Genomic DNA, 25,452 nt, shown 5'->3' on the forward strand with positions numbered 1-25,452 from the left:
AGTAGTGTATTTTTAAAAATGTACACTGACAATAAAAGCACTGCTGAGTAATTAGATTGGCGTTCTGCACATAATTTCACAAAATGCATTTCTAAAAATTGCTCTACAAATAAAATAACTGCTGTGTGCATATTTTGTCAATGATATCACAAGGGCTACGAGAATAGAATCGGTCAGTTGGGATACTTGGCAAAAGTATGACAAGTGATGAGTGGGTTCTAAAATATTGATATTTTGAAGCATGATTTCATTTCAGTCTGAGTCCTCTTTATAAACTACCCTTGTTTTAACTTATATTCAAGTTGGAATTTGATCAGAAAAAATGTTTTTTTTTTAGTACATGTACTCAAAAGAATCCTAACCTGCTCCCTTAATCCTTAGTAGATGTCACAAGAGAAGGCAGATTTTATCTTAACTAATTAAAGACAACTAAAAAATAGAACACTGATCATACTTATTTTATAGTAGGCATCTAAAGTAAGTTCTGACTTGTAGCTTTAGGACACAGGTGTCAAACTCCAGTCCTCAAGGGCCACTGCCCTGCAACTTTTAGATGTGCCTCTGCTGCACCACACCTGAATAGAATAATTAGGTCATTAGCAAGGCTCTGGAAAACTGATCTACACAAGGAGGAGGTAATTAAGCCATTTCATTCCAGTGTTTTGTACCTGTAGCCCATCTAAAAACTGCAGGTCAGTGGCCCTTGAGGACTGGAGTTTGACACCCCTGCTTTAGGGGCACTCAACTAAAAGATAAAACCGATCTAACATATACTGCCACCTAGTGTCAGGTTAAGTGGTTGCATGACTGCGCCAAAATCGTCACGCTATTATTTCAGCCAATCAGCAGTCACTGACGATCGAGATTTGAAATTGAAGCGGGCGAAGGCGGAAGCGAATACGAAAGAATAAATAAACAAAGTAGCTCTGTTTTTAGTGGGGTCATTTACTTCGGATGGGACTCAGTCTACTTTTAAAAAGTAAATTACGATGTACTGCAAATAGTTTTAGTCTTTTTTAGATGCTGAGGAGCGTTAGGAAAGTGTACAGTTACCGTTAGTTAGCTAATCCTGAGAGTTTTGAGGAACATCGCAATGTCTATATTTAGCGTACAGGCAAGGAAGCATACAACTTATTACGACCATCTAGTGTCAGCATCAACCTCAAGGACACCCGGCGGCAGAAACCGACAGGGAGATGTAAAGGTACCAGACACATCTTTAGGGAAAAGTGGGATATCAGGTGCAGAATCTGGGACTGAAGAGAGCAGGTTATCAGATAAAAGCCGTCAAGTAAACAGAACCTATGTCGTCTCTGCACTGTCAAAAAGCGGCAGCGGGCTGCAAACACCTTACCGGAGCAGACTCACTCTACAAAGGAGGTCAAGGAGGAAGAGTGGTGCCGAGAAATCGTTGACCGAAAGCAGCCAGAACAGCACTCCTGCTCCGGAGAAGAGATTGACTCTACAGCGAAGGACCAGGACGCCCTCCATGCATAAAACCGTGCGTGGGGTCAGCGTTACTGCTGACCCACAGCCAATTTCAAAAGTACTCAGTGAACCAAATGGCAGGGCGAGTTTATTTAGATCGGCAAGTTTAAGAGAAACTCCATTAAAAATAAAGGGATCAGAAGCTGCAACTCCCGGGGCGCAAACCAAAACGCCATCATTTGCTTCCAGGCATCTAGATGATTCGACTAAGACATTTAAAACTCCCACCAGGAGGACGCCGTTTGAGAAAATTGCTGCTAAAAGGGACGTTTTCGAGAGACTGGCTTGCAAAGAAGCACCGAAGCAAGTTGTAGGTAAATCTGCAAGTTTGGAAAGGCCCAAACCCAAAGCTGAGCAAGCAGAAAACGCCAAACCAGTTCCAACTCCGAGAGTCTGCAAGGTATCCTCAAGTGTGGAGAAAAGCCACCCTGTTGTGCCGGAGAGAAAGCCCACCACCGCAAATCAACAAGGGGACGCCACCTTTGCAAGGATGTCCACTCCAGTCCCCGCTGACCAACCCCTGAGTCACCCATGTGAGGCTGCGGGGCATCAGGAGTCATTTAAGATGGAGAACAGCGCAGTGACTGTGGCTGTCCGGGTCCGACCCTTCAGTGCCAGGTTTGTGGATTATATTGTCTTCAGAGCCTTGCAAAAACTTCAACTTTTAAACATTACAGCCACACTCTTCAATGTACTGTATTCTGACTTTTACTTAACAATTTACTTGTGGAGTGATAAAAACAGGTTCTGAATTTTTTTTATCAACAAAAACACGAACAATTTTCTGCAGAAGTATACCTATAAATAAAATCTAATCCTACTAAATGCCTTTTGAATTTTTGCATGTGTGTAATTTAATCTGAGAATATGTGCATCTGTTCTGTGAATGCCTCAAAGTTTTGTTAGAGAACATTAGTGGACAAAACATATTATGAAAAGAAAGGCATACAGCAGAGAGACCAGATATAAAGTGTGGAGAAGTTTAAAGCAGGTTATCAAGTTATAAAGCAATATCCCAAGCTTTAAGCATCTCACAGAACACCACCACACAATCCTAAAAAAATGGAAATGGAACAATTGCAACCTTAGGAAGGTATGGTAAGTACTTCTTGGCTAGGCAAAGAAAACATCAGAAAAGCAGCCAAGAACACCATGGCAATTCTGGAGGACCTACAGAATTGAACTCTACAGATCTGGCATTTCTAGAAGAGCCACAAGCAGAAAGCTGCAAGAATTTGTCTTTGAAATTTGTCACAAGCCTTATAAAAAAGAAGATGCTCTGGTTTGCATGCAAATGCTATGTGTTTTGGAAAAAAATAACACCTTAATCACCCTGACAACACCATTTCACTGTGGTTGCAGCATTGTGTGTGGGGCTGCTTTTCTTTAACAGGGGGAGAAAAACTGTTAAGACATGTTTGGAAGAAAGATGGAGCTAAACTCAGAGCAATCCTAGAAGTAAACTGAAAAAGACTGGATATAATACATTTTCACACCACATTTTTCAAATTTTTATTTGGAAAAAAAGATTGACATCAACTATAAATGGTCTATCATACAAATTTCAGCAAAACACAAATATCTGACCTTTTAATGTCAGAAAAATCTGAAAAAGTTAAAGACATATGGATAGTTTTGAAGGACACTATTTTCTACAGTTAGGATTTCTGTCCTAATTAAAACCATTGATGCTTTTTAAAGTGCCCTGCAACACTGCTGTTCTTTATTTAAACACTATCACTGAAATGGAAATGAGGACAAGGTGCATTTTCCACGCTGTTTATATATTCTACTGTGTTGTAGAGAAAAGGCTGAAAAGGCCACACAGGTCATCTTTATGAACGGCCAGGAGACAAATGTCCAGCATCCAGAGTCCAGGCAAAGCTACTCCTTCACATATGACTTCTCTTTCTGCTCTGTGGATGGAGACGACCCCACCTTCGCCAGCCAAAAAACTGTGTACAAGACCCTGGCCAGGCCTTTGTTACAAAGAGCCTTCGAAGGATTTAACACTTGCTTGTTTGCCTACGGCCAGACGGGTTCTGGTAAATCATACACGTGAGTGTTTTTGGAGTTTTTGTCAGTTCATCTGTTTGCCTTCATGAAATTTGTAAATCTTTTGCTTTGCTTGGTTTGATTATGTTTGGTTTTTTTCCAGGATGATGGGTTTTGAGGAGGAGGCTGGGGTCATCCCACGTTTCTGCCAAGAGCTATTTATGAAATTGGCCTCAATGGAAGATGAAGAGGTAAATTCACACTGAAATAGATTGCTAATTGACCTTTTCTAAATTATTTTACCAGGAAAACACCACAGTTGTGAAAGTTTTCCATCCTGTTGGGTATCATAACATAAAATCTATTCTATGTGGCCTTTCAGGTGAAATGTCATGTGGAGATGAGCTACTTTGAGGTGTATAATGAAAAAATTCATGATCTGCTGGTTACAAGGGAGGAGCCAAACCAGAAGAAGATGCCGGTTAGTAGTTTGCAACAGCTGTAAATGTATTTTTCTATTAACATTTTTGAAATCCTGCTTTCCAATCTGACAATTAACGTGTTTGCTTTTAGATTTTACTAAAAGAAGAAATAAATGCCAAATCAAAAGTTTGGCTTAACTCAAAATGCTACCAGGACATGTCTTTCTGTTATTGTGAGGTAATTAGTGAAAATGTAACACACTTGTTTTTCAGCTGAGGGTGAGGGAGCATCCGGTCCATGGTCCTTATGTTGCCGAGCTCTCTGCGTAAGAGAACCATTTCTCTTTTTATGTTAATTTCAATCCAATAAAAACAAAAATGATACATATGAACTGCTTATTTTGTTACTTTTTCAAGGAATGTGGTGAGCTCTTACAGTGACATTCAGGTAAGCTGGAACTACTATTGTAGAGTTTTTCTTCTCTTAAAGGTTGCTTTGAAGAGGAAAATAAAATAAAAGCTGGAGTTAATCTTTTGTTTGAATAAGAATATTGCTTATTATTGAAAAAAGTCTCCAAAGTTAATATTTGGTATGAATCTTTCATTATTCACTTTGCCTCTTTTTTTTTTTTAAGGGTTGGTTGGAGCTTGGTAACAAGCAGAGAGCTACAGCAGCCACAGGAATGAATGACAAAAGCTCCAGGTCTCACTCTGTCTTCACTCTGGTTATGACCCAGACTAAGGTACACAATTCTGTCTTCACTGTGTGCTTACATTCATTTTGATGTGTGCATTAATGTATCATTTGGTGACTCATTTATTTGTCTGTTCAGACTGAGTTTGTGGAGGGAGAGGAACATGACCACAGCATCAGCAGCAGGATCAACCTGGTCGACCTTGCTGGCAGCGAGCGCTGCCGCACAGCCCAAACATCTGGGGAGAGACTCAGGGTTAGTACAGATGTTGGGATGTTCCCTCTTTAGCACTGCTGTAATATTAGCATCTGTGTCTTGTAGTGTTTCTACTCAGGCTGTCAGTCTGGGAACTTATCTTCATTGTCTTTTATTGCAGTTCAAAACTAGGTAATAAAATAGCATGATATTGGTCTAAATTAATGAAATAAAAGCAACATATTTGCTGGTGTCATATTACTGGATGATGGTCATATCCTTTTTTTTCTCAATTATGTATGTTTAATGAGTAAAACATACGTTTTACAAATTAGTTAAAATTTAGATTTTAACTAATTTCTTAAGTGAGTTGACCTCAGTTTTGTCACATGACTATAATTCATTGATATTAAGAAGCTTCAGTAGGAGTGGCACTCAGCAAGATTTTTAGTGTAAAGAAAAAGTATGACACTCTTGTTTGTTTCATTGTCACCAACTTTGACTCAGCTTTTACTTCATTGATATAATGATTTTAAAAAATCCAGTTTTCATTTATTATAGAGATTTTTTTTTTCTGTTCTGTGTGCTCTGTATTAGCTACTAAAAGGTAAACATTTTTTTTTTTTGTGACATTACAGGAGGGTGCTAGCATCAACAAATCCCTGCTAACTCTCGGAAAGGTAATCTCTGCTCTGTCAGAACAGGTGCTCACCAGGAAGAAGGTTTTTATACCGTACAGAGAGTCTGTTCTCACATGGTAAGGATGCAGAAAGCTTCATTAAACACAACATTGTTAGCTTCTTTCCACATAAGAAATATTGTCAGGTGTCGAAGTAGCAGCGCAGTTTTATACAATATTCTGCCATTCCCATTTGTTGGCACCCCTAATGTTTACAAAAGCTTTACAATAAATGGTTGCTGTTTACATTCTGTGATGCAAAGATGCCACACTGTGCAGTAGCTGTAGTTGCCACTTTAAAATATTTTCCCTTTTCCCCTCATTGTGCATTTTTTCAAAAGATTCTTATTGCAGTTATAATTGTTTTTAAAATGATTGCTCACAATGCTATAGCTAAGTTCCAACCAATAACTCTTTTCTAGTAGCCATGAACCCTTATCTTTCCCATTTTCAAAAGTGTCTTAAAAAATGGGCCTCTGTGCCATGACCCACATATTCCATCCATCCATCCATTTTCTTATGCCCTTATAAAATAAAATAAAATATGTTTTATTTTGTGTGGTCATTATGAATCCTTATGTGTCCTAGGAGAATCGGTAATCTTGAAGGGTGCTGAAAGACATGACAATTTCTCTGAAAACATAAAGTAGCTGAAATCACTTTCAAATTCAGGCTTATTTAAGGAATTTGGAGCATTGTTTTTGTTTTGTAAAGTCGTTTTTTCTCATCTTGCAGGCTGTTGAAGGAGAGCCTCGGAGGTAACTCCAAGACGGCGATGATCGCCACCGTAAGCCCTGCTGGCACTAACGTGGAGGAGAGCCTGAGCACGCTGCGCTATGCTCAGCAGGCCCGCACAATCATCAACGTGGCCAAAGTTAATGAAGACACCAGTGCCAAGCTGATCAGAGGTCAGACTTTCTGGACTTACAAAATCAAATTAGTTCATGTTATTTGATTAATCTACACAATCTGAACAACTGTTTCTTTAGACTTATTTTAGAGATAGAAACAAAGTGTTTGTGTAGTTTTTATCTCTAGAAGCACATTTTATGCTATAAACTGGCACCATGTATATTCACTGTTTGATTCTACTAATGGCTAAGAAAAATACTGTATGTCCTTAGTAGCTGACAGACCTGAAAACGTTGTATTTTATTACCGTAGTTAAGGTTGTTCTTGATAATTTTTTTTGTTCAGTCTTATGAACTTTTACTCCAGAAAGTTTAATCTTCATCTCCTATTCTCCTCCCCACATTATAACCTGCTCTCACATTTATCTCTCACCGCCTCTTTTGCTCTCCAGCTGAAATGAAAGCATGGCCCTAACCTTGCTTCCTTCCCTTATTTATGCACTGTCAGTTGCACATGGCGGCTAAATGTCATGCAAGTATTATTTTTCATGAGGCCTTTGTGCTGCTGTTCACTGTTTTCAGCACTAAGGGGAGCTCTTGCTGCAGATGCAGCTTGTCTCACTGGTCAGTGTGAGACTTGCTGTTCAAATTGGAACACTGTTATGCAGCAAATCAGTAGCGATTGCGGCACAAGTTGCTGACAAATTCTGAATACTTCTTAATGAAAAAAATGTCAACTCTTTCCAGTCTATTTATTAGATTTTTCTGTTATTGTTGATATTTTCTCAGTGCTAGTTAGCTTTTTATTTAAACCGTCTGGCCCAAACTGTGGTGCATTTTTAGAGCTGAAGGCAGAGGTGGAGAAACTGCGTTCTGCCCAGATGAACTCCCAGGGTACTGAGCCGGAAAGAGTCAGGATGTTCCAGCAGGAGATCAGCACCCTGAAGAGTAAACTTTGTCAACAAGAGAGAGAGATGGTTGAGGCCAACAGGTCAGAATCACTACAACCATTCTAACACCATTTCTTAAACTTTGTTTCTCGTAATCCTGAAGTATATTTTTAGATCTACTGTAGAAATGTTATAAGTTCCACTGTAACTTACCACCAGCTGGATGCCAGCAGTTAATTGTGAGACATATTTACAGTACAATGACAGTGAAAATATGAGTATTGGAGCTATAAATTTCTTTACAGTTTATTAGCTGTTTTATTTAAGTTTTGTTTTTTTTACTTTAGAGCAGTTTTACAATAATATATTTACAGCTTTTTACAGAACTCTTACTTTCAAATGCTGCAGCATTAATGTAATTACAACATCAATTTTTTTACGGTTTACCTTCATTGTTTTTGAAAGTTAAGAGTAATATCAAAGTTTAGATATGAAAGGAAGCAAGGAACACTTTCATTACAATAAAGTGATTGTGTATTTTATTTTTATGTCAGAGCATGGAGAGAGAAACTTGAGCAAGCAGAGATACACAAACGTGAAGAGACCAAAGAGCTACAGGTATGTTTTATTGTTTTCCTTCTTCTCCCAAATTAAAACGAAAACATAACACTTCTCTTTTAATGAAGACAGAGCAAAAAAAAAAAGCTCAAGTATTTCTCACATTTCATATAATCAGAAAGCAGGTGTGACTTTCAAAGTGGACAACCGTCTTCCAAACCTGGTGAATCTGAACGAGGACCCCCAGCTGTCAGAGATGCTTCTGTATATGATCAAAGAGGGCCGAACCACGGTGGGCAAGCTCAAGCCGGACTCCAGTCATGACATTCAGCTCACAGGAACTCTTATTGCTGATCGGCACTGGTGAGAGTCCTGGTAGTTTGGTAATACAGTGTTCAGTTAAAAAAAGGTTAAACTCTGCTCAGCAAAACTAAACAAGAAAAAGTTGTGAATAGTTACAATCAGTATGTTGCATTTGAGTTTAAATTAGAGTTATATGATTTTTACTTCTTTTTTTTCTTCCATTTAAAGTGTCATAAGTAACCTCCACAATATGGTCAGCATCATCCCTATGGATAACGCAAAGACCTTTGTCAATGGGAACCTCATCTATGAATCCACTGTACTACACCATGTAAGTATCGGAAAAGTATTTGCTTCCCTTATTGTATAACTCGATCCGAAGGATTAATTAGCAAAACAAAGCAAACATCCTGTTGACAACAAAATAATTTTATGCACAAGGTTCTGTTCTCATCTCATGTTTTATTTATTTATTTTAAAATCTGCTATCCAGGGAGACAGAGTTATCCTTGGTGGGGACCACTACTTCCGCTTTAATCATCCAGCAGAGGTGCAGTCTGGAAAGCGGGTATCTTGCTGGACAGGAGCCGGGGATGGACAAAAAGACTTTGAATTTGCGAAGAATGAGCTTCTTGCAGGTCAGCGAGCAAAGTGAGTGTTGAAGAACTCTATTAATTTGACAAACTAACAAGTAAAGTCAGAATTCCTTTAAATCACTCACTTTTAACTCAGGCTGGAGGCAGAAATCGAAGAAGCTCATTTGAAGGCAAAACAAGAGATGATGCAGGGAATTCAGATGGCAAAAGAGGTGGCTCAAAAAGAGCTTTCTGACCAGAAGAACCTTTATGAAAATAGGATCCAAGCCTTGGAGAGAGAACTGGTATGTTTTACAATTTAAATTTTCAGAAAGCCCTTGTATCTTCAGAAATCAGCACAGTTTAAGATGTAGCATTTTATTAGATGCTTTTTGACAAATCTTAACAAAATACCATTCTTCTATATACAAACCTAATTAAAATCATAAATTAATTTGAATTCTCAATTTAATTACAGTCCACATTAAATAAAGAAATCTATTAAATTCAACACACAGGTGTATCTGAAATATGCAATTTGTCAGATTAAAAGCACATTTTGAAAATAAAAACATTTAAGCGGACATTAAACATGCTTTTCACTAAGCCCAGATTCCTGTATTAAACATGTTTTTTTTTTTAATTACAAACGTTTAATACATTTGCAATTTTGTTTCAGAATGAAACATTTAAGATCTGGATATTATAATCAGACCAATAAAAAAATAAAAATAAAAACATTTAGTAACATTATGTACTAAACAGTACTTTTAATTTAAACTGTGCATACCATACACCAGTCACGTTTAATACATTTGTAATTTTGTTTCAGAACGAGGAAAACGAACGAGAATGTTGTCCTTTTATTAGCTTTAAGTGAAACATTGTCATAACACATAAAAGGCTTGATAACATCATAATGTGTGGAATTCATCTTTATAATATGTTTAATTTATTGAAATGAGCTACTGAAATAAATGAATTTTTCAGTCATATTCAAATTTATTCACTCAAATGCACCTCTAGGATACAGAAACTAATACACGTTTTCATCACAGTTGAAAGCCTAATTAAAATATTTTTTTTAACCTTCTGTAATCTTAAAAAATTGATTTTGTGCCACATGAAAGCTCTGCTTCAGAAGGTAAAAGTGCAGCCGTGATTAACTTCTAAATAAAACTGGCGCTTGACAACTGTAGTACTTAGACTGTCCACCAGGGGGATGAGACGGGTAAAGGATTTCATGAGTTTTTAAGGAAAGTTGGAACATTAATATGCAAAAATTCTCAGAAATATTTGAAATAATACTAAATGGCTAAACTACTTTTCTTCATTACTAATTTCTTTGCAAATTAAATTTTACTCAAATTTCAATTCCTAAAATTACTTTCAGCTGTTAGGGTGAAACATTTTTCAAACGAATAAAAATGTGAAAAATGTAACTAAATAAAAACATTATGTATTAAACAGTACTTTTAATTTGAACTGTGCATACCATACACCAGTCACGTTTAATACATTTGTAATTTTGTTTCAGAATGAGGAAAACGAGCGAAAGCGTCAGCAAGAGAGAGATCAGCAGAGGGTGGCTAGCCAGATGGCAGAGCTCAAGATAGCCAAGCTGGAGCTGGAAAAGGAGGTGGACTCCCAGAAGAGACGCCTCCGTCTCCACATGGAAGCTCAGGTCAGGAAAAGAAAAGATAAATTTGTTTTTATATGTACAGACTTGATCATTTTGTCCCTGTGCACTCACCTGGCCTTTTGTTGAAATTTAAATGTATCTCCTTTCTTAGAGGTAGAGAGGAAATAAATCTCTATATTGTTTTTACAAAATTATATTTTTCTTTGTGTAATATCATCTTAGAATAAGACATTGAAGAAATAGCCTAAACCAATATTTATATACTTGCAAGTAGTAAATCTCTCTATGACTTTTATTTGTGTATTTTACATAAGATTTTTATTTATTTTTTTCATGCTTTTGCTTTATCATATGATAGCTCAGTACAGCAAGTTTATTGCTATTATTAATCTCCAATTCCCTTAATTTTTGACTATAGAAACAAGCATAAGTTTAAATAAATATCCTTACTCTTGATCTTAATTAATTGGTCATTTGGGGTGTGTTTTGAGCTATGCGATAGCCTGGTTTAAGGCTAAATGTTGTGGCCTGATGTGTGTAACATTGTTTACTTTGCTCTGACTCACTGCAGGCTATAGAAGAACAAAGAGTTTGCCAAGCAAAGATTGTAGATGCCCTGGAGGCAGAAAAGAGGAAGATCAGCAAGGAGCTGGAGGAGATGCAGAAGAAAAGGGCTCTTAGGGAGAAACAAACTACCAGAAATGGTTAGTTGGAACAGCTGCTATCATTACGTGTCTCATTAAGTTAGGAGGACAACTTTTTAAGATTCTTATACTTAAAAACTTAATGCCCCCCTTTTCATGTTTTTGTCCCTTGGTTCAGGAGAAAGAAAGGGGTGTATTTCATCAAATTGATCATCCAAAGTCATGCAATATAGTGAATATATTTTTTTTCTTTTTATTTCATTATCTAAACGGGAAGCATTGAGTTTAGTTGGTAGAGATCTGATCAAATCCACAGCGCAAGGTTACTTGGTGCATTCATGTTTTATAAACTTCTTTAATATAGCTGGCATAATAAGAAATGGAATTTTGGGCGTCTAAAACTTTCAAAAGCCTGGTGTCATGTCATGGTGTTTTATTTCTGTTTTGCAGCTTCTCCACAGTGGGATGCCATGAAGCTGTCCTTGATGATTGAGGAGGCCAATAAAATCAGCGTTAAGCTGAAGAAACACACTCTCTTCAGCAGGTGGGAAAGACGCAGTCTGGAAAGTTTTACAGAGGGTTACCATCAAAATGGGGATTAAGAGTACATGGGTTTTACATATATTTAAACATTTTGTATAATATTTTGAATTGCAGCTTTCAGTTTTAAAATCCTTTGTATAGCAGATGTCATATCTGTGTAGATTAGCTATCATTGTTGTCATTTTTCTTTTATTTTAGACATGAAAGCTCTGAGACTGAGAACACCCAGCAAGGCGGGCTTCGAGTACGTGTTCAAAACACAAAGCTGGGAATCTCCACTTTCTGGAGCTTGGAGAAATTCCAGAACAACATGGCTGTGATGAGAGAGCTGGAACAGGTTGGTCTTCATTGAAATTGATTTTTCTGATGTAATTTTAAGCCTTTTTTTGTTTTAGCAGATTAGCTGACTCTTTGTCTGCATCAAAGGGTACACTTGTTTTGCAATTTCTTTTCTTGACCATCTCAAGTTGCCTCTGCTTTTTCAGGATTATTTAATTAGGATTCTCCTTTGTTTGTCTATGATTTGAATTTAAAGCTCTTCCTGTGGTCCATAATATGCTGCTAAATTCACGGAAGATTTCCTACCTCAATTGAAAGGAGTTTTACTGAGACATTACATGCTGTGTATTGAGAAAAACATGTGCAGACTCCCAACTTTCCCATTCCTCATTCTGCATAATCAGAGACTGACATCACCTCTCACTTAATTGCCTATTTCCCTGCCATTTGACCTTATTTACAGTCCAGATTGGCTTGTTTTATGCCTGATGGAGGGTTGCAGCCTCACGTTGCCGTGCTTTTCTCATTAAGTTGAGTAAGTGAGACCGGGCTTGTCAGCACTGCTTTACTCTCCGCAGGGGGATTCCACCTCTAAAGATGACGATGTGTTTTATGACCCTGATGATGAGTGGGAGCAAGATATATTAGTCTCCTCTGCTCCCACTTCCTGCTTTTCTCGCCGAAGGTAATTATCCATCTCCTGCAGACCCTCTGTTTGCATCTTGTTTTTGCAGGAAGTAGTTGGCTTTAGTTATACAAATTATGTTGGGAGAAAAACTTCCAAACTTCCCTCTGCATGTTTCCAACTCACTGTTTAATCTCATCTGGGTTTTTGCTGGCCAATTAAACTCTTATTTCAACAATGTTCAAGCAAAAGAAATGTTTTTTGACAATCTAATTGTGTATACATGGAAGTAATGAAGTTTATACACACATGTTTTACACAAGATCCTGTCATTCTTAAAAAGTGTAATCAGCAAACTGCTGGTAACATTTTTTCCTTCCCTTTTGGTTCATTTGGTTTTTATTTTATTCAGTCTCTTGTCCACCAGGTCAGAACATGGTGTTTAAATGAAGGGGGATTAAAGTTTCCTTCTGTCAGACTTCATGCCTTAAAAACAAAACATGTAGATAGAAGCACATGCGCGTGCACACCCACTCACTCACAACTCAAGGAAACTACAAACATCTAACATTTTCCTGTCACAGTGTTGTTTTTCATGGCAAAAAGTTCTGGTGGTGCCCAGCTCTCCACCAGATCCAGCCAAATGAAACAATTCACACACAGTTTGTGGCTCCATCCTGCTTTTCTTCCTGACTTTAGTGGATGTACGTGTATGCAGCATAACTTTACTAGGATTCCTGCTCTCTTTTTTTCTCTCTCTCTTTAACTGAAATCTGGGTATGTCTTTTTTCTCTCTCTCTCCCTTTAACCAAAATGCAAATTTTTCATTACCCTCATGATTGCAGTTCTCAGTTATATTATTCCCAAAATGTCTCAAAACGATTAATTTGAAGTTGGCTGTGAACTTAAACAGCTTATGTTTGGTTGAACTTCAGGAGCCGAAGCCTTCTGAAGACAAAGCGAATCTCTGGACGTCTGTATGAAATCCGAGTTCATCCCATTCAGAGCCTCACCAACTCCTCACAGTCTGCTGGTAAGATGCTTGATAACAAATCAGTTGTTTAAAAATTCCGTGAACTTTAGGAGCTGACTAGTACTTTAAATAGTCATATTGCTTTTTTTGACTGAATGTAAATTATATTGTAATTTAATAAAAAGATATTGTGAAAAACAAATTTGTAAAGAATTTTAAAAAATGTTATAGCGCTTGCAAAATCCGTGCTAAACTTGAGTTGTACCAATAAAATAAAAATGTATTTTTTGTAAAAAATAAATTACCTTAAAAAAGGTATGATCTATGTTGATGATGTTTAAGATCTAGAAAAGATCCTAAGCATTTTTTAAATGCATAAAATTTAAAATTTGTACATATATTAATTTAATTTTGAGCACAGCGTTGAAGAGCTCTTCAATCCTTCTCTGCAAACTTCTATAAAACAATACCTGTTCCTTAAACAGGTTTTTTGTGGTTTAAGGGAACTGACACCAAGTTGTTCTTGTTAGCGTTTCCACTGTCAGCTGTCACTGAAAAGAAGGTATTTTGTTTGTGTTTGGCTTGAAAATCAGGAATTTCATTAGATGGCTGAAACCTGTAGTTGCAGCAGGCACTGTATTGCATAGTGAATTGTAGTTGAATTGAATATAAAAGCACATAGCTTACATGCTAGAGTTAAAATACAGTCATAGATGAACAAAGTGTTATTTAACTGATAGAAGCTATTTTTCACAATTAATATAGGTTTTACTGTTAAATCATGATCTTCAAAAGGTTTTATATTGTTTTAGAATAACTAAGAGGAACTTGTAGGAACTTGCAGTGACGCTGGTTATTTTTGTTACTCCTCCTGTCTGCACTGCAGGGCTTATATGTGGATCAGTCCAACCTCCTTCCAACCTAACGAGCACCACAGAACCCGCTGTGCCCAGCCTCTGCAAGGAGCTCATTGGCCGGTCCTTGGCTCGTCTGCGAAGCTGCAGCGAGACAGAAGAGACCTTGGCAGACAGACTGATATCTGATCTGAATCTGGTATACACGGCTGTCCAAACTATATCTGACTTGTATGAGAGTCTAGATGATGACAGCCAAGACAGTGGTGAGCGTCAACTGATTTTTCAAACAATCATTTATGCAATATTATGAAAGTTCTTTGTTCAACTGTTAAGTGTTGGGGTTTTATTTTAATCAAACTTTTCTGATTGCTCATCCTTCTGCAGTGTTTGTGTGCAGCGTGGCAGCCCAGACTGAACTGATCAAGGCCACTACGGCATTAGAGACCGCCGTGTTTGTTGCCATGCAGTGGCTGGCCACTATTAAACGCTCCTCTGGCTTGCTGTACTCGACTGCTGAAGAACTTAAAAGCCAAGTCAAGAAAATGGGAGGATTCTTCCAAATGCTTATTCAGGTGAATCCACATAGTGACATAAAACTGGGATGGAGGTTTCTGGGTATTTTCATTTCATATAAAAGGCAAAATTTAAGCTGACAAAATGGTCTTCAATTAGGCGTAGCTTGGACATACGGCGGCTTATCAAAATGCCGATCTGACTGACAGGTCTTAGCTCTGAGCTGTTTGAGCTCTGTCTATGGAAATGGCAAAGCAGAGGGAATTCTCAGCCTTGAGCTCCACACAGGTCATGAATATATGGAAAGAAAATCTAAATTCTTGACAACTCTTGGCACCTAAACAGACAATTTTTACCCCTAAACCCTGTTATGTTTTTTTCCACCATTTTAATTTATTTACTGACCCTTCAGACTTCATCAACCGTTGTGTTGACTCTCATTGATTCACTGGTAAATTAAATTTAATTCCATCTGTTTGTTTATGCTAGCCTGATGTTGGATGTAAATAAATAAAAAACTGTTTTTCTCAATTCAGGGTTGTGAATCTGAGATCACATCAATGGTGAAGGAAGCACGGAGGAAAAGCAGTCAGTGCTTGGATGCGGCGATGCTAGTGCTTGCCCAGCTGGCGGTGGTGACGGGCATGCCGCTCAGTGTTACAGCTCCTGGCAATCAGGCCACAGGCAAGGTAACTCTTGTAATACTCTATTGCAGGGGTGGCGAACACGCGGCTCTCGACCAATAAGAATGCGGCTCTTTGCCTGTTACCATATTTTCTATATACTGTGGCTCTTTCCTCGTTTCATGTTTCTTTTCTTCTTTTTTTTTTTTATATCTTAAACACACTTAAATCCATCAGGGGTTATTAAAAACAAATAATAATATTTTAAAATTAATAAATTAATTTGACAGATTGGGTGTTTTTTATGAGACGTAAGAGACGTAAGTGACCGCCAATCATATGCGCGGATTACGTCTCATGCCGGGAAATTAGGTAAACATTTTATATGCATGCAGACCGCAGACTTACCTTCTGTGTAAAAATGGCAAAATGCAAAGCTAAACGAAAATATGACGATGAACACAGGACATTTCTGGAAGAATGGGAAGATGCTTACTTTTTTATTGAACGGAATGGCAAATCGCTCTGTTTATTATGCGATACCACGATATCACATTACAAGGCTTCAAACCTTCAGCGTCATTTTAGCACACTCCATGCTAATATTGACAAGGATTTCCCCAAAGGTACTGAACTACGGAAGCAAAAATTGAGCACATTGAAAAGCCAGGTAAAAAGACAGTCTCAAATGTTTCAGCAATTGACCAAGCGTGGAGAAGCTGTGACACTTGCATCCTATAAAGTGGCATGGAATATTGCCCGTGCTAAAAAATCATACAACAAAGGCGAGTTTTTAAAACAGTGTTTTGTAGATTTAATTGACATTTTGGCTCCAGATAACAAACAACTCAAAGATTCCATCACTGATCTCCAGATGTCACGACACACAGTTGAAATCAGAATATCAGACATAAATAATGCGCTTGAATCTGATCTACATGCAGACCTGAACGCATGTGCTTATTTTAGTGTAGCATTAGACGAGTCATGCGACATACAGGACAAGCCACAGTTGGCAATATTTGTACGAATGATTTCTGAGGACTGCGTGGTGAAAGAAGAGCTTCTCGATATTGTCCCATTAAAAGACAGAACTCGCGGCACTGACGTAAAAGAAGCAATGATGGAAGTATTCAAAACAGCGAATATGTCTTTTGAAAAACTCACCGCAATAGCCACGGATGGAGCGCCATCGATGATTGGTTCTGTGAACGGCCTTGTGGGCCTTTGTAAGGGTGATGACCTCTTCCCCGATTTTTGGAATTTTCACTGCATCATCCACCGGGAGCAACTCGTGTCTAAAACACGGAATTTAGACTACGTCATGAAACCTATGATGGAGATTGTGAACTACATCCGCACGCATGCCCTTACTCACCGACAGTTCAAAAATCTCATTGCTGACCTAGACGGAGACTTGCCAGGTGACTTGCCACTGCACTGCGTTGTAAGATGGCTCTCAAGAGGTAAAGTGGTTTCACGCTTTTTGGAGCTTTTGGAACCAGTAAAATTGTTTATGGCAGAAAAGAACAAAAGTTACCCTCAGAACTCAGACCCCAAATGGCTTATGGATTTGGCTTTCTTAGTGGACATGCTTTCACACTTGGACAAACTAAACCTGGACCTGCAGGGGAAATTAAAAACTCTTCCTGATCTGACACAAAGTGTATTCTCCTTTGTTAACAAGGTGAAGCTGTTCAAAGTGCACATTCAAAATGGCAATCTGTCCCATTTTCCTTCATTGCGCAGCGCCCAGCAGAAGGCTGGCATTAAAATGAATATGGGTCAGTACGTGAAAATGCTTGCGCAACTGCACGGGAGCATTACTTCGCGTTTTGAGGACCTGCAGCAGAAAAGACCACAGATCGCTCTTCTCATCGACCCTTTTAATGCAGAGGCAGACTGCCTCAAATCCCCGCTTGTCACTGATGAGGCAGCGAGTGAACTGGAGATGATTGAGCTACGCGAGGATGACAGACTGAAATCTCTTTTGAAAGAAGGCCCTGTTGCGTTTTGGAGAGTTGTGCCAACTGAAAAATACCCGTGTGTAAAAAGAGCCGCCCTCAAACTGCTGTCGATGTTCTCCTCAACATATGTCTGCGAATCCCTGTTTTCTACCTTGAAACACGTGAAGTCCAAGCATCGGTCCGTTCTGACTGACACTCACGTAAAGGAACTGCTCCGAGTGGCTACAACTGAATACCAACCTGATTTGCAGAGGATTACTAGAAACAAGAGATGCCAGAAATCCCACTGAGATTATCACCCCATCACCTCCAGCAAGGTAAGAAACTCTGTGATGTAGTTTGAAAAAAATACCATCTGACTAAACATGCCTGTGTGAATATTTCAATATTGATCAATTTACATTAAACAGGCCCTATCTATGTATCTGAAGTGTGTTCATTAGTTGCGTGTGTCAGAGCGAGGGATAGAGAGAGCAGTGCCTGTGTGTGTGGAGAGGGGAGTGTCTGACCTCCAGGGTAGTTGCTGTATTACCTCTGGCTAAGCTGCATTTGATGTGTGTGTTGAGGGTGGACACTTGAGGGTTATGTTGTAAGAAGAGGAGTGTGTTATTAGAAAAATATATGGTTTTAATTATGTGTGTTTGTGTGCGCGTGTGTGTGTGTCTGTCTTGGCAGGTCAGCGCGTGGTGTGGCTCTTGGACTTTCACAGTTAAAGATTTCGGCTCTTTGTGTCTAACTTGTTCGCCACCCCTGCTCTATTGTCTTCTGATCCACAGAAAATGAAAAGTAATAAAAGCTTTGTGGATAGCCAGAGCAGTTAAGACATTACACCTTAGTTGTTAATAATCTGGATACTTATATCTTTTTTTAAAAATTATTATTTATGTACAAAATGTTCTGATCTGCATGAAGAAATAATAAGAGGTTCATGGTTGTTGCTGCCTTGATGAAGCAGGAGAAAGCAGTGACACATAAACCTAGTTCAAACAGTTCAAACCAGATGTTCTAAATTCCCAAATGACAATAGAGATAACTTTTAAACAAAAAAATTCATTTTTTTCTTACATTTCCCCGGTAGTTGGTAGAACACCCTTTAGTCTATATGACTTACAGCAAATGTTTAAGGTTTTGCTTTGTCAGCTGCTCACAGTAGTTTGCTGGAGTTTTGGACCATTCCTCCTGACAGAACACATGTAACTGCGCCAAATTTGAAAGTGTCTTTCTTGGATGTAAATTTTCTATGGGACTGAAATGAGAGCTTTGTGATTCCCTTTCCAAAATGTTGACTTTGTTTTACTTGAGCCACTTGGTGACTAATTCAGTGATACGATTATAGTCACAGTTATTTGGAAAACCCCTTTGTGGCCAACCTTCAACTTCCTGGCTGAGGTCTTGAGATGATACAGTATTTCAATATTTGCACATGGGGTTCTTTTCTCATGATGGCATCTGTTTTATTAAATGGACCAGTCTCTCCTGCAGCTAAGCATCCTGTTGTTACCCCGAGGCGTCAGTGGTGAGAGTGTTCTTGTGCTTGTAAACTGCCGTATTTTCCTGCCAGTGTAACTATGATCATTATGGCCAAATACTTCAATATTAGTCATCAGACCACATGTCTCCAAATATTAAGGTCTCTCTGTTCATTCAAAAACTGTAATCAGGCTTTCTGAGTGGCCTTTCAGCTAAACTACCTGTGCTGAATATCACCATGTTTTTTTTAAAGTTTGCATTTAAATGCTAAAATCTGCCATTAATGTAAATGTTTTTAAAAAAGGAAGCATTAATTTCCACCTTCAGCGCCTTCACTGAGTCTTTTTAAGAGATTTTACATGATAAAGTTAGGATATCTCACTTTATGTTCGGAGATAAAAACAGTCACAGCTGACTATTCACTGATTTCAAGTTGGGACAGAGCAAACTTACTCTAGCAGCTGGTGCTGCATATGTGTGTGGTTATTCTTTCTACAATATACATCCCCCAGGCTTTAATGATCAAAAATCTATGGATTTTTGCAAACTTCTTCTGAGTCAAAACTGGTCTTAATTCTTTAAAACCATCATAAATAATACATGTGATAGCTTTCCTGTGTTTGGAAGTTGGGATGCTCACAGTTCATTTAAAATCAATTCTACCTAGAAATCCCCACATAATATGGATTTGCAGTATGTGGCTTTAAAACAACTGCTGTGGAATTATGTATAATTGCTGCTGTATTTGAAATTTTGCCATTTTTAAAAATCATCTTCTGAACTCTGCAGTTGTGGTGAACAGAGATTTCAGATTTCATTGATATTCAGGACCTCCTTAATGTCAGGAAACCTAATTTAAACAAAAAGCTTGTTTTTCTCACTCCAACACGCACTAACAACAGCCTAGTAAAATAAAAAAAAATGTGGGAAGACAGGATCTTTAGGAACCCATACTGGAGATTCGCTTCACTTCAGTTGCTTGACTTGATCCCTATAAAAATTTCTGCCAGGTTCTTAAAAAACCCAGAGCAGCACCTAAACACAAGAATATTAATAAACTGAAGGCCTTTGCCCATGAAGAGTGGTTAAAGATTCCTTATGATGGCTGCTATGTTCGCTTCTGTAGCAGACAATAGCAGAAAATGCCTTTTTAAAAGTGGCATTTTGTGTTAAATTTGGAGAAACATGATGCTCATGGAAAAATTTTGAAATTTGAGTCTGGAATAATGTGGAAGTAGAAATCCACAAATTTATTCAATCAATTTTTATCTTTTTCGCCAGCTTCAATTATCTAATGATGATTTGATGCCTATTAAATTATCCTCTGTAACTTCACATCTCACTGTGCTCTCTACTCTTAAGATTTTGTCAGTTTAGGTCCCATTTTGAATTTGTGTCTCCCTCTAACCAAATGCCTTTGTTAAGAAATCATCTACTTCCTCGGTGCTACTAATGCCGCTTGGCACGAGAGAGGCATTAAAACCAAGAGAGACCTTTACAGAGATGTTTTATTTATTTATTTTTACTTTGTTTCAGAGTTGCCCTCAAAATTTACCCTGTCTCCTTCTCATTTGTTTCTCTGCTTCCAAATTAGACACTGTGTCTCATCACTGTTTCCAAATTTTCGAACTTTCCTTGCTGAGTCTTGTTGATCTTCTGGTTGTTAGGCCTTGCAACTTAATATGTTTTTTTTTCTGCCCAAATTTGTACAAATTCTGGAGTAATTTCTTTTCTGCACTCTCAGGGGGATTTTTAGAACCCAGATCCAAAGTGATCCATTCATAGCTATATATGGAGTGCCAGTGATCACGTTGAACCATAAGATTTTGGCTTTCTGTTTTCTTCTTGCTAGACACTGTATTTTACTCTTCTGAAAATCTCTACCTCCATCCACATGGCAATGGCTTCACACTGTAGGAACATTTTGAAAACAGAAAAAACTTCTCAAACAGTCAAGGGTCAAGCAAAATTTACTTTCAAGTAGAGACCCTTTATGGAGTACCTTCTCAATGTGTAGAATAATATCTTTTTTCTTCTTTTTTTCAATTATTTCTTTCTTTCTGTTATGTTTGTATGGGGTTTTACATGTTTAAAAAAAGTAGAGAAAGAGTAGTACTGTAAGTTGTGTAAAATGCATATAATATAAACAACTTTATATAATTTCTTGATAAACAAATGATAGTAATAAAAAAAATCCACAATCTCCATAATCAATGGAGATGGAAGAGTAAATTTTTATTTTATTCTAAGCAGTATCACTTTGGGATTGAGGTCAAACTGAATTGTTTTGCAACACTTTTAATTCAGCCAGTCCTCCTCTTCAGGCTCTGCTCCAGACTATCAGGGATGTTTGCTACATCTTTGTTTTCTCTACCGTTTTGTTGGTTACGCATTTATAGTTTTTGGAGCTGTCCACTGTTCATGCACATGTTCACTGTCTTTAATGCTCTATGCTTTCAGCAATCACTTTTGAGCTGTCTGCTGAGGGGAACCAGAAAGGGTGTGCGCTCTCTCCTGGAGGAAATCCTTGCCATCACCAGGGAAACGCTAAGGGATGCTCAGCTGGCCTATCCCAGAAACCCAGTGAGACATCAGACATTCATTTGTAGCGGGAAATTATCTGATTGATGTCACGTAATTTGACATGACTGACCTGTAGGCTGACCAAAGGAAATCTGAGTGAGGTTCTGCCTTTGATGCCTTTCATCTCTGCTTCCAGGTCTTACAGAGTCTAAAATCCAAAACTCTTGATATGTCTCGTGCCCTGCAGAGCTACATTCAGTCCCATATTTCGGTGAGTTTCTGCAAACGCATATACAAGTGTATGTGCCATCCCAAAAACCACTGGCAGTTGCTTTTTGAAACTGGAATCGGATGGCACTCTGCACAGTCAGCTGAAACAATTCCTCTGCCTTGACATGAGATTAAATGAAATAGATTAACACCCACTCCCACAACAGCCCTGTTAAAGATGCCACTCAACCTTTATTGCTACTGTAAAGCTCAATGCTCTCTAAGCTTATCTCTGCGCACTCACCCTCGACAGTAGTCAACGTAATAAATGTGGTGAATGAAGTGGCATAAGTTACAGCTAACAGGCTTGTTTGAAGTTATCTTAGCCACACAAACTAGCCAGTGGTTTTGTTGAACCAGTAATGGACACTTATAGGCACCCCCCACAGTTAAATAAAGCTGAGTTATAACCTATGTCATGAGATCTCGTGGACATGTATGCAGCACAGTGTTCTGCTTAGAGAGAGTATGGATGGAGATCCCTCTTGTGTGAAGTGAGTCTTTTTCTTATTCTTTTTGACATTAATGTGTTTCTATAATGTTTGCAGGCTTTTTCCTTTGCTGCCAGAACTTTAATTTTCTTAAAGCAACAAAGGTAGCATTGGCCCCTTTTTGGTAGAGTACATTTGCCCCAACACTGTAAGTTAACCAGACCCAGGTTTAGTTGCTTTAGTTGTCAAGATTGGACATGTTAAGGAAATTATGGAATCAGATTTGATCTCACAAAATGTTAGTGACAATTTTTGGTACGGATGCAGTTCGTATTGAGACCATTCTTTTTTATGATTGTTGCGCAAAATGTTACTATTGTGTTCACCATGAGACATTTCAATATGTCCCGCATGTATTTGTTTTCCTTATTTTTACTGCCATTATGTGTCAACAAAAAATTAGCAAAGGGAAAATGGCAGAAACATTGAGAAGAGAATCAAGATATAATATGAATCCCTTTTCTTGCGTTGGATGGACACACTGATAACCATTGCCTGTATGGTCCTTCTGCTACTTCTTGTTTGTTTTTAGCAATAATAAAAAGCAATAATATGAGAATACAGTGAAAAGAAATTAAAATGATATTTACCAGCAGTTTATGGGTTGTATATTGCATTCTTAAGTCTTTCTATCAGTTTAACAGTCATTAAGAGTTTACAGAAAAACCAAACAGCAGTTTATTTGCTTTCATTTCTTGCATGTGCATTCTGTTTTGCATGTTTTTGGCTTTTATTCATGTAAAAATTAAGTGGAAAATACCAATTTTGTGAATTGCTAAAATTATCGAATGTAATTATTTTTATATAAAGTGGTGAAAAAAAACCCCTGTTAAGGTCTAATTAAAGCAACATTTTTTGCATGCTCAAAGAAGCCGTATTGAACTTAGTTGATATCAAAGACTTTCATTCTAAAACCTGACTTTTTTGTTGTCTTACTCATTATTTGCCATTCTGGGTATATTTCTGTTTTCAAACAGGAGCAAGAAAATGATGAAGAGGCGCATGAAGAGGAGGAAGATGCAATCTTACTCGCTCATTTACAGAGGCTGAGGACTACGTCGACCAAACTGTTCCAGCTAACCCTGGCCATCCAACAGATGCAGTCTTGTCTGTCTACAGCCCTGCGAGGTGACTCTTTGAAATAGCACATTTCTTAGGAATTTTTCTTTTAATCTCCGAACTGGTTGACTCTTGCAAATGAAGCTCATCAGGAGCAAGAACAAATTACTGTCAAATTATAGAGGAAATCTGACAAACAGTATCTTAGTGAGATGTTAGGTCAACACATGTGGCTAGAACTGCATTGGTATGCCTTGGCATCAGTCCTTCATGCCTGGAAATGGAGGGATGGAGTACTGCTCATCCAACAGTGGTGCACTATTTGCTTGAGATTTGGTGATTGCAGAGGTTGTCAGAAATTATATTCATCATTCCCTCTTTCAACCGATTAGTTTCTTTTGTCAAGTAGGTAAGCCTAATTTTGCAGTGCACTACAGAGGTGTGATCATTTAATAAAAAAGTGCATGTGTGATTGACTTCTGTTCTTCCAGGTATGGATAGAAATCCTGATCTCAGCAGCTACAGAGAGCTGATCTCCTCCTCTACCAAGGTGGTGGATGAGCTGGTCACTGACCTGTCCAGGAAGGGAGTAGAGACTAAGTCCTTGCAGCTTCAGTCAGTCATATCTGCACGAGATGATCTCCACTCCACCCTGCAGTCCTTGTTGTCGTCTTTCTGGAGCGAGCAGGGGGTGAACGACAGCAGAAGTTCAGCTGGTTCGGACAGCAGTTTAGAAAATGACTCCTCCATTAAAGAAAGACCCACCACTCACAATGCAGTTAGAAATAAAGGTGTGTATAAAGTGGTGTACCCCTTTACTTCAGGTGTGCCACTCAGTGGCAGCCCTCACTGGGTGTAATATCTCTTTGGGTTTTTAATCATAGGTTGTAGTTTAAGAGTTTAAATAAATTGTTACCTTGAAGAAAAATAGAGAGGCAACCTGCTAGGATTCAAGTAACTGTAAAAGTACAGGAAACAATCTTTGTTTAAAAAAATAAATACTTGCCTCTAGCATTCACAAATTGCAGAAAATGGACACAATCTTTCTTTGAAACATTCAAGAGTAACAATTGTGTTGCTTTCAACATGGTGTATAGGAAAATACTGTTGAAGTTTCTTTGATTTCTCTTGTTGGTATGGTAAAAACACGCCCTCCAATGAGAAGATTTTTATGATGCGCCAAGTGAACCTAGAACTTTACTCATGAGTGTAAATTGTACGTTAATTGATGTTGGGTCAATAGAAGCTCTAAGGAAAAGGGCAGTCTTTGTCAAACCATTATTTCAGGACAATATATTTTTGGGACATGTAAAGTCTCAATTATGGTCACTCCAGGTAGGCTAATTTGTAAGAAATAGAGGACCTGGTTTTTAAACTCTTTTGTATATTGTTTGCTCCTGTATATTGTGTTGCAGCATAACATATCAAACTATTTGCACTCAAACACTTGTAAATTTGGGTTTCATGCTAATATTTGTATCTAAATGAATGCTGTTGTAACCATTTTTTATTGCTTTAAAAAATGATACAGCCACTTGCGCAGCTGCTAAGAATCGCATGACTTGATTTCACATGGATTCCTAGTTCTTTACCTTTAGCTCACAATACATTGCTGGTAGAGTGCACCCATATAAAGACTTTTACTGTTAAGTAGCAATAAAATCATAATTTTTCTATATTCAGCGTGTTTACATTTATGCTAGCACTCATATGCATGGCTCTTAACTGAACTTTTCACTAATTGAAAAAATATAGAAGCCCACATTTTTTTTATTTTGACCTTTGAAATTTGTGTTGTATTTGTACTTTTTATTTAAAACAAAACACATTAAACCAATGCTTCCCCACAAAAAACTGACGATTGCATCATTTGCAAGAAAAAAAAAAAGCCCAAAGCATTCATTATTGATGCAAAATATAATTATACAGTAAATCTAGGTTTTGCACTTGTTTTATAAAATTGCAAATCCCAAAACTCAATTTTTGGGAGAGAAAATTGAATTTCAGTTATGATAAACTCCAAAGAAAAATGTACAAGCAACTTTACATTAAAAAAAAAAATCTTTACAACTTTACTTTACATATGTAAGGTCATGACTTTATTTCTAAAATACAGTCTGCACTTGGAAGTACAGTTTTTCTTAGGTCATTGATACCTTCATGGTGAAAGGTTAAGGTCAAGCAGGGCCAGCTCTTTCTGTGGTGGGCACCAATGCAAAGTTCAGTCAACACTGGCCACAGGGATGGGAGTGATAAGTTGTGGATCCACAAGCAGAGACTCTATGAAAAGAAACAAAAAGCAAGCCACTTTTGACAAGGAAA

The 25,452-nt window shown here is 37.9% G+C and overlaps 2 protein-coding genes across 2 annotated transcripts; both read left to right on the plus strand.

The window, feature by feature from the left end:
* Positions 1–845: 845 nt before the first annotated feature.
* On the plus strand, positions 846–24,808 carry kif14 (kinesin family member 14). Its single transcript, XM_028028878.1, has 29 exons — positions 846–2,106; positions 3,292–3,546; positions 3,647–3,734; positions 3,866–3,964; positions 4,179–4,231; positions 4,323–4,353; positions 4,541–4,648; positions 4,739–4,855; positions 5,434–5,552; positions 6,210–6,382; positions 7,169–7,316; positions 7,770–7,833; positions 7,952–8,136; positions 8,305–8,407; positions 8,570–8,727; positions 8,809–8,956; positions 10,189–10,335; positions 10,865–10,997; positions 11,388–11,481; positions 11,679–11,817; positions 12,338–12,444; positions 13,320–13,417; positions 14,244–14,477; positions 14,599–14,786; positions 15,264–15,416; positions 21,248–21,370; positions 21,507–21,581; positions 23,049–23,199; positions 23,622–24,808. Exons 1-29 carry the CDS (start codon positions 1,094–1,096, stop codon positions 23,987–23,989), a joined length of 4,872 nt encoding a protein of 1,623 aa, XP_027884679.1. The 5' UTR covers positions 846–1,093; the 3' UTR covers positions 23,990–24,808.
* Positions 16,906–18,074, plus strand: LOC114151573 (general transcription factor II-I repeat domain-containing protein 2A-like). The gene is made up of 2 exons (XM_028028880.1): positions 16,906–17,634; positions 17,993–18,074. The coding sequence occupies exon 1, from the start codon at positions 16,918–16,920 to the stop codon at positions 17,605–17,607; it is 690 nt and encodes a 229-aa protein (XP_027884681.1). The 5' UTR covers positions 16,906–16,917; the 3' UTR covers positions 17,608–17,634; positions 17,993–18,074.
* Positions 24,809–25,452: the final 644 nt, after the last annotated feature.

The sequence above is a fragment of the Xiphophorus couchianus genome, chromosome 9 (assembly GCF_001444195.1).
Source record: "Xiphophorus couchianus chromosome 9, X_couchianus-1.0, whole genome shotgun sequence".
Taxonomy (NCBI): Eukaryota; Metazoa; Chordata; class Actinopteri; order Cyprinodontiformes; family Poeciliidae; genus Xiphophorus; species Xiphophorus couchianus.